This window comes from Telmatherina bonti, assembly GCF_933228915.1.
Source record: "Telmatherina bonti genome assembly, chromosome: 6".
Taxonomy (NCBI): Eukaryota; Metazoa; Chordata; class Actinopteri; order Atheriniformes; family Telmatherinidae; genus Telmatherina; species Telmatherina bonti.
Window position 1 is genome coordinate 17,225,000 of NC_136624.1, and position 14,153 is coordinate 17,239,152.

Below are 14,153 nucleotides of genomic sequence, written 5' to 3' on the forward strand. Positions count from 1 at the left end.
TTTGAAGAGAAATGATATGAAAAATACTTTGGATATCACCACCTCAGTTTCACATTTGAGGAAACTTGGAACCTATTTTGACCAGGATTTGTCCTTTGAGTTACTCACCAAAGTCTCCAGGATACTTTTTAAGAACAGAAATAAATTTGTATAACATTAACTAAATTATAAGCATCCCTCTGAAAGAAATGAGAAACCTCCAATGCAGGGTTGCAGGCGACTGGTATCTATCCCATCAACTATTAGACAAGAACCAACAAATAGAACACGTCACCAGTCCTATTATACAGCCAAAAGAGACAACCACTCTCCCTCCCATTAAATCTAAGAGAGAACATACCAGTTCAGTAGGTTTTTGGACTGAGAGGAGGCTGGAGTACCTAGAAAAAAAAAACCACAAATACAAGAGGAGAACATGCAGTATATGTTGTCTTTTTGTTTTTTTTAACTTTGTCTTTACATCATAATGGTAATTTTTGCCTTTATGATCATAAAGTTATGCTTTGTCTCTAAATATGTGCCTGTTTTGTCCTGTAAAGCACTTTGGGCTGCTATGTAACCAAAGTTGAAGTTTAAGTTGAAGGTTTAACCCTCAGTGTCAGTCATTGTGAATGACCTTTTGGTCGCATTTGCTTCTCAAGTTGCGTGGTGGAACTATGTTTTGCCTATTTCTGTTTGACATAACCCTCTTCTTTTCTTTCGTTTTTGTCTGTGGCATAACTTACTGATTAAAAAAAATATATGTATGAAAAAATTTCATAGTGAGAAAATGTTTCGTAAACTCAGCCGAGACAGGTGATCCCTGGGAGGACTGTTTTGAAACATGCTCCTAAATTAGCTGTAGCATAGTATTACTACTTGTGGACTCAGGTTAAACTCTGACCATGTGACCCTATAAATAAAACTTTTCTCACCTAAATTGTTCTTAGTCACTCCAGCTGCTAAAACAGTCAGGGAAATATAATAAGATTATATATGATCAGTACTATATTGGTGTTAGGTTAATTTGAATTAGATCATTGAGCTAAATCTGTGAAGTTTGTTTGTTTGTGTTAAAAAAAACTATACTATTTCTACAAGAATAGAGCAGTCACATAACCAGCCTGGTTTCCAAAATATAATTACTGGTAACTAGTGGATCCAGTTCATGAACAAACTTTGTCAAGCTTTATGCCTCCAGCCAGGATTACAGCTGCAGTACCACAGAATATTAAAAATTCCTTGTACATCTGTTTTACATGAGCAGGTCTCTGTTGCTGCTAAAAAAAAAAAAAAGAAAGAAAGAAAAGAATACATTAGCAACAAGAACTGTGTTCAAAACTCTTCTGAGATCATCTGCATGTTATTTTGTGAAGAGATTTATAGGACTATCCTGTGTATGTGTATGTACTGGTTTTATTTGCTTGTTCTTTCTTTGTTTATTTTAATGAACAGATACAAATTTGCTGATTTGTATAGCCCTAATGGAATTGATTAAAATAACAAACAAACAAACACACAATCAAACAAAATAAAGCAAACAAAAACTTTATTATGATTACAATGAGTTGACAATTCAGGGAACACATGCCACCCTAGCAGACAACCAGGAAATGACAAAAACAGGAATTTCACTTTAAATCAGCATAAAACATTGACGAGACAACACCTTTAGGCAAGTTAATTGTTTTGATTGCGAGAGCCGTTTTATAATAACCAGCAAATAGAGATGTTAGTTTTTCCCACACATTTTAAGACACATTTCAGTGAAACTCAACTAAAGAAAGGACAAGTAAAGTGGTAACTTTTACTTAGACTTGAAAGCACTGTGCACTACTGGATGAGAATAAATAAATAAAAACATTAACAATGGACAGTACATGATAAGGACCTATTTGTACTGCAGCGCACTTTGTTCCTCTTTTAAGGAGAAAACCTTGCTTTAGGATTCATATTAGTAAACAGCCCTCGGCTGGAAGAGTGTTATGTGTCGCAAGCGCTTGTGTAATCTACAATTTCCTATTCAACAAAGTTACCAGGTATGCAGAGCAAAACTATCACTTGGCAACACCGACGAAGTCCGGATACAACTTGCTCCAACTACACGACCGCACAACGCCCCCATGAACCTACAATTCAAGTTATGATTGGGCCACTGTTTTGAGTATTATCCAATCATATCCTTTATTTGTGGGGCGGAAGCCGCTGTAGCCAATAGAAATCCAGAGTACACCGGGTTCAAGCCTCCTTGCCGTGTAAACTCGTTTGAATGAAGCTTCGTCAATAAAAACCGAGTTGTCATGCGTTTGCCCCTCCTTCTCTCTCTCCGTCCGTCGGCCAGGCTGCAACTGCACTCATCCTCCCCGGAACAAAACACAAGAAAGCAATCATGTCTGAGAAACTTCCCTACAAAGTTGGTCAGTGTCCGCATTTGCCATTTTCACTGTGCAAGTTAATTTTCTTTTCCATTACATTGGTTTGCTAACAAGTCTGGTATGGAGGTAATGGTAAACATGTATGACGACAAAAAGCTTTTACAACAGAGAGTTAAGATAAAGCTAACCGCGCTACGAAATAAAAAAATAAATATGCGCTAGGGACAGATTTGTTGAGTTTGTCGCTTTTTTTTCGGGCCTAGTTGTTGCTAACGCAAACTTGTTAGCATCCATTACAAATTTTAAAGCCTAGTAGGCATCCATTCACAAGACACGTGAGTTGTATTTCGCCTTTATTCAGTTGTAGCCTCCTGACATTTTATGGATTTTTATGGTATGGTTTTTTTTTTCTTCTCACGCTTTGAATTAATTCAGAGAATGAATCTACACTAACTACTGTGTTTTCTCTCAGCATGGGAACTCAAACTTCAATCATAGCGTCTGGGGCTTGTAGTTTCGTAGTAGTGTCACACGCGCAATGCCCCACTGCTCGCTTTTTGATTGTAAACTCAATTTCCCGTGATGCCTTGCGCTTCGCCGCCAGTTTGTACATGAGTGACAAGAACAGGCAGAGATTAAGGCGAACTGTCTGCACGCCACTAATTTTGGTATTACACGTGGTCCATCTTTCCCGCTGATCTTAGAGTTGACTACTTTTAATAAATTTACTTATATTTTTTAGTCATTTAACTACAGGAAAACGCTCTGTTCCAACACTTAAGATGGGTGTATTGTACTCTAATAGAATAAAATACATTATGCCTCTCGAAACGTGCTTGATCTTATTTTTCGACAATTTACTTGACGACAATAAAAAAAAAAAAAAAAGTTTTCTAGGTGATACATAAGTGGAAAGTGCTATGTATAATGAAAACTGTAATTTCAAAGGTACTGTGCTGTTTGTGAAGCACAACTTGCTGTACATGTGTAACAGAAATTGCACAACGTGTTCCACCTGATGGAATAATCCTGGGGCAAAGTCTCCACATTGTCTCAGGATTATCAAGAGGTCAAGAGTTAAACTTTGTCTGTGCATGTGTTAAGATTTAAGCTGTTGTTTCATGCAGTGTCACTCATTTATTATAAGTAGTCAAGTAGGTATAATTGTATTGCATATTAAGTTTCCCCCCCCTCTTCCTTACTTAACAGAAAGTGGTGTTAAACAAACATATTACTGGCTTTATGTAAGATTTTTGGTGAATAAGCATACTTTGGTCTAGGATTTCAAGTCCAGTTGGGGAAATGTTCTCGGCCCTAAAAATTGAAAGAACAATTTAAAAAAGTGCAGCAGCAACACCAGCTGTTGTAAAATGAAAGGAGTCACTGTGTGGACTTAATGCTGACAACCCACATCTCTTTTGCCACAGCTGTTCTCATGCTGATTTTCTCACTGAAGCAAGGAGAAGCAGGGCACTCTGTTTAAAACAATTTAAATTTATTTGAGTGCATACGGTAATTGAGTTTGGCTTGTGACATGAAACCTGGGTCATTGCAGTGAAAATATCTAATTACGTACCACACCCCCAAAAGGGATTATTATAAGCATTAGTTGAACAAACAGGGATTTTTTAATCTTGTAGCATTGTGGCTTTCTGGTAAAGATATTAAACAGAATTTGTGTGAAACCACACATTGTTATTGTGGCCTATGTTCGAAACCTGACTATGTAACAACAGTTTCTTTTTAAATAATGAACATTTTAATAGTAATAAATATATCAACAGGATCTCAAAATTTTGCTTTGTTGGATATGCATGCATGAGAATGCTTCCCTACAGAAATCATGTTTTTGAACTCCCTTTGACTCCTTTTGTCTTCATGATCTCTGATGCTCTTCTAGCTGACATCAGCCTGGCTGAATGGGGACGTAAGGCCATCGATATCGCGGAGAACGAGATGCCTGGCCTCATGAAAATGAGGGACTTGTACGGTCAGTCCAAGCCTCTGAAGGGTGCCCGCATCGCCGGCTGCCTCCACATGACCCTTCAGACTGCTGTGCTCATCGAGACCCTCACCGCCCTCGGAGCTGAGGTGACATTTACTTGCTGTTTAGTTGTACAGAGCCCCAAGGCTCTTAGGGCAAGCATTTCAACAGTGTTGGCACGTTTCTGTGGAATGAGTTTAAAAAGCCTGCGGTATTGAATCTGATGAAGATTGACTGGCTTGTCGGTATCAAATGAATGAGCAAGCATGAGTTAATATGAAGCTTTAAGTTTAGCATTAGAAGCTGTGTGAAGATATGAGTGTTACGAGTCAAACGTGTGGGGGGGGGGGGACTGTTCTAGTGATAATGTGAGGACGTTTATCGATCCATCTATTGGTACAAACTAGGTGGGGGATATTCTCTTCCCCCTCTGTTTCTCAAGGCTGACATGTTTCGTTATCATGTTGGTTTAATCTGTCTGACCAGGACTGGTCTCATCCTGCAGGAACCTGCACTCTGAAAGCCAGCAGAGAGCAAATAACAGCCTGCTTTCTCAGCAGGGTTTCTCTATTTTTGTATCCTCAACCAGTTTTACTTCCTTCTATGTGTCTGTGTTCAGGCTTTAAATGACTTTCAGCCAAGAAGTGACTTTGCATTACGTGACCCAGTGACCGCTTAGAGTATAAGCCACTTTCACCTCCAGCCAGAGAAAAAGCAGATTTACTGTCCATAATTTGTTTTAGCCTGCAATAGATAATGCTACACAGTGGATGGCAGCATTGAGTGAAACACTTGGTACACATGTTTATTTAAAGTGGAACTATTATGTGCATTTCAGGCTAATTTATTTTTATTTCTGAGACCAGAAGGGATTGATTGAGTTATTGTCACAAATCGCTTTATTTACTTCAGACCGACCCTCTCCGTAGGCTGTCAGATCAGCCTGTGGGCAAAACGAGTGGATTGAGACTCTTCCGCAGCGCCGTTCACATGTCTGATGAGGATTCAACACCGTAACACTGTAGAAAGCTCAGAAAACTCCAAATACCATAATAGCACCCCTTTAACATAACATTTAATAAACATTTAAAATTGCACATATATATATATATTTTTTTTTTTTTTCTCTTCTAGCTTTTGACAGTAGATGTTGTTGGACAAACTGGGACAAACTGTGTAAAACTCCCCGTTCTCTCTTAAAGATTAACCATATATTTGTTTACTGATACCCTCTGTCCTGTTTTTAAGTTAACGTAAAAGAACGACATTTTATACAACAATATAAACAACTTACAGTTTAAGTGTTCACAAAAGAAAAAGCAACAATATTACCTGCTGATTTTACTTTAGTGTATCACATTCTCTCCATAAATTGACGACATTGTTGTGAATGAATTGAGTTTATTAGGTGAATGCCCCTTGAGGCGTTGCAGCCCAACCGTTTGTGTTGCAGCTGTGTCATAAGGTGGCAGAGAGAGACTGGTGGTGGTCTGCACCGAGACTCTACAACATATCGAGGACTTGGAGTGATTTGTCACCATCCACAGTAAAAACACAAGAAATGCTGGAGAAATCACCCAGATTTATAGCAGCTATTTATATTTCCGCACTTTCTCAAGGAGTTTTCAAGGTAGATTTTCAAGACTTTCCAGCACCTTGCTTGTTGACATGGATGCAACTGTGCTGCATGAGGCCGAACAAGCGGGCATTATTCTACTTCTTCCTCTAAATGACAAACTATTTAAATGGGCTTCTTAAAAAGTGAAGGTTTCCAGCACTACATCTACACCTCAGTCATCTTTAAACCCTGAAAACACCACGACAAGTCTGTTAAATTTTCTTCCCCTGCTGATTTGCCTTTTTGTCTCATCCACAGGTTCAGTGGTCAAGTTGTAATATATTCTCCACTCAGGATCACGCTGCAGCTGCCATTGCAAAGTCTGGCATTCCAGGTACCACACCTCCGTTCCTGATGCCAGTCTCTAGCGGTTTTATAACAATAGGACAACAGAGATTTTTGGGAGCAAGTCTGGACATGTGGTCTGGTGTTTCCCCACTGTTGCTGCTCATACAAACACATGGCAGCTGCATGGGTTTTCCTCTGGAGATGTGCTCCTGCAGATGAGGCTCCTTATTGTGTTGATCTGAGTAATCCATATTATCTGTCTGTACGCTGCCTGTCAAAAAAAAAAAAAAAAAAAAAAAATCCACTACCTGGATTTGACTAAGCAAATAGGTAAGAACCTCCCTTTGGATTATTTCTGCCTGTATGTAAATGCCAGAAGAACACATGGCTGTTTTAATAGTGAAAGTAAAAACCTTCCCACATGCACAATGTGAAGGGAACTCAGGGTTTGGGGACTAAACAGCTGTCTAACCTTAAGAAGTCAGACTTATCGGAAAAAGGGCTTTCAGGACTCTGGAGCAGTCAATGAAGGTCATGTATTCTGATGAAGATTTGCCCTGTTCCAAAAGGACGGGTTCTTCCCAACAAAAGCAGCAGATTAAGTGATACAGCTGTCATGCCAAGTGCTTACTGTACAATCGTGTGGGAGCAGTGCTGGAATCTGGCGTGGCTGCAGGTAGTAGGGTCTGGGTTCAGCAACATCATGTGCCCAAAGAATGAGGTCAGCTGACTATCTGAATATACTAGATGAGCAGGTTATTCCATTAATGGAATTTTTCTCTCCTGATGACAGCGCCAAGATTCATCACCCTCAGATTGATGGTCTACACCATAATCTCTTATGAAACAAAACCACAGTGAATGCATGATGTAATCAAAGCTAAAGGTGGTCCAATGAAATATTGATTTTTTTTATTTTTTATTTTTTATTTTTTTTTGGGGGGGGGTGGGAGAGATGATCAGATCAGCAGAGAGAACTATTCAGCACACACATGCTCGTATAGACAGTTGTCACATGATCCAGACTATTTAAAGAGCGTTTATACATTATCTCACCTGCTGATGTTCTGAAGATTTGACTAGAGATGGAAAATCTCTGAAAAAAGTCCAGATGAAGGGTTGCAGACATTTGCATTCTTGCATGCCAAATCTGCACAACATCTCTAGAACATGTAGTAACTCCAGTGCATGTGTAAAAACTGCTGTTTCCACATGTTATTCCCAAAATCACAACTTTTGATTAAATTCATGCTCATGCCCCTTCAGACTGTTTTAAGTTCTGCTCTTTGAATTAATTTGGATGGAACATTTTTTTTTTTTTTACCTGGCTCTTCTAAGTAAACGTGTCTCTACAGTGTATGCGTGGAAGGGTGAGACGGATGAGGAGTACATGTGGTGCATAGAACAGACACTGTACTTTAAAGACGGCCAGCCCCTCAATATGATCCTGGACGACGGAGGAGACCTTACTAACCTGGTCCACCAGAAGTACCCTAAACTCCTGGCAGGTTGGTTTATTGCATCCTTGAACACACTTGCAGTGTTTATTTACTGTAACATTAATGTGCTGTTGTATGTTTCCAAAATGTCATTTGCTATCCACCTAAGTTTACTTGGTAACCAGTGCGGTCACTGCCTTTTCCTTTTAATGGGTCACTCACTTAGAGGCAGAACTTTCTGAATTGGACTGTTTTTACCATCTCCTCTGACATCAAATGTGACGTTGATAAGTGAAGAAGTATGTTGCACATTTGTTATCATAACTCTGGTTTTACTTTAAAGTAAACAGTTTGAGGGGAGATTCTTGCTGTGTCATTTTAAATCACGTATGCTATTTGAACCCATGTCCATTGACCACATACCCCCATCTCCACCCCAGGAGGTACATTTTGAGCAACTAACTTTATATGAAGCACCCCACTGCATGTCTTAGAAGTGAATTAAATGCCCCTTGAGGCGTTGCAGCTCAGCTGTTAAGTGTTGCAGCTGTGTCATAAGGTGGCATAGAGAGACTGGTGGTGGTCTGCACCGAGACTACAACACATGAAGGACTTGGAGTGATTCTCACCACCAACATTTGGCTGCTGTTCTGATCATAAGGCGTCCAGTCTGTTAGCTACTTGCTGTATTTCTCTCCCTCCTTTTTTTTTCTGCTGGAAATGCATGGAAATATTATTGACCGGCCAGCTGAGAAAGGAAATTCTTTTATATTTATTTTTCTTTATTTTCAGGTATCCGTGGAGTGTCGGAGGAGACCACAACAGGCGTCCACAACCTGTACAAGATGATGAAAAAGGGCGAGCTTAAGGTCCCCGCTATCAACGTCAACGACTCTGTCACCAAGGTAACTAGCCTCTAAATTTCTAACTCTCCTAAACTGCATCCTGCGTTTGGAATAGTCTTAAGGTGTACAGTAGTAGCACCAAACAAAGCATAAACACAACGCTGTGCTAAATACAGCAGTATTTGACAGTCCTAGGGAAAAAGGCAGCAGGAATTATATCTTAGACATTGTTTAATTTGGATCCTTCCATCTGCAGAGCAAGTTTGACAACCTGTACGGCTGCAGGGAGAGTCTGATCGATGGCATCAAGCGAGCCACGGATGTCATGATTGCCGGTAAAGTTGCCGTGGTTGCCGGTTATGGTGACGTTGGTAAGGGCTGCGTCCAGGCTCTGCGAGGATTCGGCGCCCGCGTCATCGTCACAGAGATTGACCCCATTAATGCCCTTCAGGCTGCCATGGAAGGTAGGTGATGATTCAGTTCAGTTTATTTAAGTTTTCCATCAAAAGTTACGCTGATTAATTCTCCTTTAAAAGAAAATTTCTTTCCTTTTGTTCAATTCATTTAAATATATTCCACATGTGTTTAGTGTATTTTTTATTTAGTACCACATCGTTTCATGACTGTCAAAACAGCAGTTTATTTAGAACTATGGCTGCACGACCAAATGACCAAATAATAATCACAATTATTTTGAGAAATATAATCACGATTATTAATCACGATCATTCATTGTGTCTGGAAAAACATGTATTTTACATTTTTCATACAGCGCAGACAACACCCCTTTGGAGAAATGTCATATTTCTTATCCAGTGTTCTGATGCAGCTATATTTTCCATTCTCGACATGACTTGCTATCATGAATCGGAAGCTTGTTACAAGCCTCCCTAGCCGGGAGGGATCACTGCGGGCGGCGATGTCTGCTTTTTGTGCAATGAAGCTGCTTTTTTCATATTTAACAAGCAGGCAGGGCGGATTGTGCACGTGGCAGGGTTGATGTATTTTAAATGTGGAGTATGTAAGATTTTCAATATTTAAAAAAAAAAAAAAAAAAAAAGAACTAAAAAAATAACTACAGTCATAATTAGATAGTTTTATTTAAACATTTAGGTTCCAGTCAGTCCATATTTGATGTGTTATTAAATTACAAGTTTAATTAATGACAAAGACCCTTCTTAAATGTTTGCCTACCAGTAAAAAAAGAGTGCTTTTTGTCATTTGTCATTAATTAAACTTGTCATTTAATAATGCATCAAATATAGACAGACTGGAACCTACATGTTCAAAAAACTATCTAATTATGATTGTAGTTATTTTACTAGTTAATTTATTTTGAAAATATTGAAAATTTTACATACTCCATCTTTAATGCCACATGATGTAAAAAATGTTCGTATTTTTACTACCTCGATCAGTTATTTAATTAAAACAATTCGTTTTACCTGCAACAGGAAAAATGCGGAGGGTTCATCTTACTGCTTCACGCTTGGTATTTAGGCAGCTTAATGAAGCCTTAACCACATGTTCGCCCCCTGGTGGTTGGGAGACTACTGGTAGAGAAGCTGAGAGATCAGAGACGCATGCAGCTGAGCTCGTGTTATGAATATAAATATCGTTGACTATAAGGTTTATTTAATTGTGGACACCAAAATCGTGATCTGATTAATTGTGCAGCCCTATTTAGAACCAGAAGGCACTGCTATGAAGGTGGATCATCTGTACTTGAAATTTAGGATCAAGTCTTGAAACTGTTGTGTATTGTACAAACCTATTTTGATTTAATAAAAATCTCCATACTTCTACAAGTTTAGGTAGCTGCTAAGTAAAACTAATATTTTAATAGAAAGTAAACCTTTTAACCTTCCAACCCCACCTTTTTTTATGCTCCCAAAGGTTACGAAGTAACCACCATGGATGAGGCTTGCAAGGAAGGAAACATCTTTGTCACTACCACTGGCTGTGAAGACATCATCCTGGGACAGTAAGTCTTAGCTGTCCTCTGAAGTGTCCCCTCATGTACCATTAGCAAGCAGTTAACTGTTGCATGTCCGTGTCCTTAGCCACTTTGAGAGCATGAAAGACGACGCCATCGTTTGCAACATTGGGCACTTTGACTGTGAGATCGACATGGCGTGGCTGAACAAAAATGCTGCAGAGAGGATTAATGTTAAACCTCAGGTAAGAAACTAAACAAGTCTTTCTGTGCTTGCCTTTCACATTACAGTCAGGCTCCAGATGTTAAACAAAACATTAAATGCCCCTTGAGGCGTTGCAGCCCAACTGTTTGTGTTGTAGCTGTGTCATAAGGTGGCAAAGAGAGACTGGTGGTGGTCTGCACTGGGACTCTATAACACTCAGAGGACCCAGAGTGATTTGTCACCATCCACACTTCAGCTTGTTGCATACTCCACGAGAAGCGAAAACATTTTTCTTGTTCTCGAGGCTCTGAGAAGAAAATGATCTCGACACACGGGGCTGGCAGAACTTTTTTCGTGCGGGGCTCCGAGAAGTATCGTGTGATTTGTTGAACATGTGAGGTGGGCGTGGTTAACACGGAGAAAGCATGAAGCGGAGTTGCTGTTTCTGCATTTTTGCCATTGCAGGTAAAACGAATTGTTTTAATAAAACAGCTGATCGAGGTGGTGAGAAAGTACAAACATTTTTACATGAGGCGTTAAAACACTCGGACCCAGCCGCGTGCACGACCCGCCCTGTTGCGGACAAAGTTGCTCATTTAAATATGAAACTAGAAAAGCACTCGGAGAGCAGAAACCTCCGCCAAGCACAATGTTAAAGAATCCTTTTAAAACATTCCTGGATCCAAACGGTGATCCGGATCACTACCAAAATTTAAGCAGTTCTTCATTTTCACATTTCCAACAACTCTTGAAGTTTTTATAAAAATCCGTCCGTAACCTTTTTAGGTTATCTTGAGCAAAAAGACGCCGGTAAAAACATAACCTCCTTGGCGGAGGTAACAACCGGGTTCATTGCACATAAAAGCAGACATCCCCCCCCCCCCCCCCCCCCCCCCCCCCCCCGCAGTGACCCCTTGCCGCTGCAGACGTGCTTCTCGTGGAGGATGTAACAAGCTTTAGGGCCATTTCCCTCCTAATACATACCGCTTAGCACTACCTTTGTCATGCAAGGGTAAGGTGTCCTTTTCATTTGGGATCAAGCTGTGGTTATTAAAGCTGGCTGTTTAATGTCCACTAAAACTTGATCTTCAACAGAAAAAGGACCCCTGATCCACCTGCCAGCATGTAGACTGTTTGGTAGAGCAAGCTGATAAATCCCAGGTTTCAGTTTGCATGTGAATTAAACCCCAACAGAGCCGACAGCATGTCTGTTTTTTTTTTTTAATTTATTTTTTTTTTTTTATCCCTAAATGTGCAGCACTGTGGATGATTAGTGTAAACATGACAAAAAGTACCTAAAACATCAGCTTTGGCGTTACCTTGAACAAACGGCATGTTTTTATTTTTGTTGTTAACAAAATAACATTTCCAGTTTCTCTCCATAACTGACCACATACCAGACTAGTCGTGGCAGCCTCTTTGAATGATCCTGGTGAAATTCTTAATTTGATCTGGTCTGGATGTAAACTGCTCTCACACTCTTCATTTTCAGGTTGATCGCTATCGTATGAAGAATGGCCGTCATGTCATTGTCCTGGCAGAAGGCAGACTGGTCAACCTCGGCTGTGCCATGGGTCACCCATCATTCGTTATGAGCAACTCCTTTACCAATCAGGTACTGTGAGACAGATGAGAATAAAGCTGGGACTGCTGACAACAAAGTTCTTAGATGATCAGATATTGAAATGTTCAAATCGCTGCCATATGTCCGTTGTCCTCGTCTGCAGGTGCTGGCTCAGATTGAGTTGTGGACAAACACAGCTAAATACCCCTTGGGAGTCTACTTCCTGCCCAAGAAGGTAAGAAACGACACGTTACATCAATTTGCGTGTACAGGAGCAGAAATATGGTGGACTTTAGGTGGGGAAAATTGAGAAAGCTGATCAGATGCTCTTGATTTTGAGTTTAAATAGGCTGTATTTTTAGTTTTACAGGTACGACATTGTGTATGGAAAGCTACTTGCGGTTTAGGATCTGTTTCATATGGAAGCTCTGGTCGGGCTCTACTTAGAAGTCTTAGAAGAATTAAATGAATTGTCTGATCTGAAGATGATGTGATCATCACATACTCTGGCAGCTCAATGTCATTGTGATGCACATGGTAAAAAAGTCAACCACTTCCATTATGCTAATAAAAAAACAAAAACATACAGAACTGACTGAACTAATCTCCTTAACCCATCAGTCCTGCTTTGTAGCATCATTTGTTATCAAGAGTAACTGTGAACAGGATAGATTGAGGATTTATTAGCATAACATCTCTTTTGTTGGGCTTTTATTGGCTGCAGCACTTGACAATGTTTGTTTCCACAGTAAATATTAGAAGGGTTGTATGAGAAGGGTGAGATGAAATGGAAAGGACAAGGGGTAGAAAAATTGAATAGAAAAATCGAAAATCTGGATTTTTTGCTTCACAATTATTTATTTATTTTTTGTTAAAAAATTTTTTCAAATAAAAACAATACATCATAAAATTTTCATAATTTTTTATTTTTATTGATCTTTTTACTTGTCTTCTTGGCTATTACAGCAGCAGCATGATGATCTGGCTACTGTTGTTTTTTTCCTCACTGAAATCAAGAAAAATGACGAGCCAAAAACAACATTTTTTTTGTTTTTCTTCTACAAAAATCAATAATATTGAAAAATTGTGAGACTCGCAATTTAAATCGAATCGGCACCTAAAAAAATCTGAATTTAATCAGGACAAAAGCTTATTGTCACAGCCATAGAAAGGAAGCTGCTTTTCAAACTCAAGAATAGAAAAGATTTAACCTTTAAGCTATATTCACAGTCATTCAAGTCTAACAAGAACCTGTCTCCTATCTTGTCTCTGTAGTTGGATGAGCAGGTGGCAGCTGCCCATCTGGACAAACTGGGGGTGAAACTTACCAAGCTGACAGACAAGCAGGCTAAGTACCTGGGCCTGCCCACTGAGGGGCCCTTCAAACCGGACCACTATCGCTACTGAGCTCCCAGTTAGCCTGGAACAGAAGAGCAGGAGGAGCAGGAGATGCCTTGAGAGCACTGTTGGTGTTTTGCTGTAACTGGAATTAAATGACGGAGCACTTTGGGTTTAGTCAGATGCACTCTGCCCCGTGTTGGATGTAGAGCTGCAAAACCTCAACCATTGATGGGCACAAAGACTTTTGTTCTTTTCTCCATTAAATGGCCTTTATAACAAATGTCCTCTTATTTCTGCTGATTCAAGCTTTTAGACATGACTTAAATTGGTCACCAATTCCTCTGTAGCTTAAATAAAACTCTCCACCAACCAGTTAGAGGCGAGTTATTCCTGGTTGATACAAAAGCTGCCCAAAAATCCCAAAGATTCTGCTTTAGCTCAAAGTTTGTGAACAGTGGAGAAGGGAGTTCATATCAGCACTGTATTACATATGTCCCATCACATTTTGTTTAGCTCACCAACGCCATCATCTGCAGCTGTTGCTCCTTTCTTATCAGAACTCTTCTGAAACACCAAGTG

The 14,153-nt window shown here is 39.7% G+C and overlaps 1 protein-coding gene across 1 annotated transcript; it reads left to right on the forward strand.

The window, feature by feature from the left end:
- Positions 1–2,276: 2,276 nt before the first annotated feature.
- On the forward strand, positions 2,277–13,947 carry ahcy (adenosylhomocysteinase). Its single transcript, XM_079241550.1, has 11 exons — positions 2,277–2,396; positions 4,255–4,445; positions 6,215–6,290; positions 7,600–7,752; positions 8,476–8,588; positions 8,785–8,992; positions 10,425–10,512; positions 10,592–10,709; positions 12,162–12,284; positions 12,397–12,468; positions 13,509–13,947. Exons 1-11 carry the CDS (start codon positions 2,369–2,371, stop codon positions 13,638–13,640), a joined length of 1,302 nt encoding a protein of 433 aa, XP_079097676.1. The 5' UTR covers positions 2,277–2,368; the 3' UTR covers positions 13,641–13,947.
- The last annotated feature ends 206 nt before the right edge of the window (positions 13,948–14,153 follow it).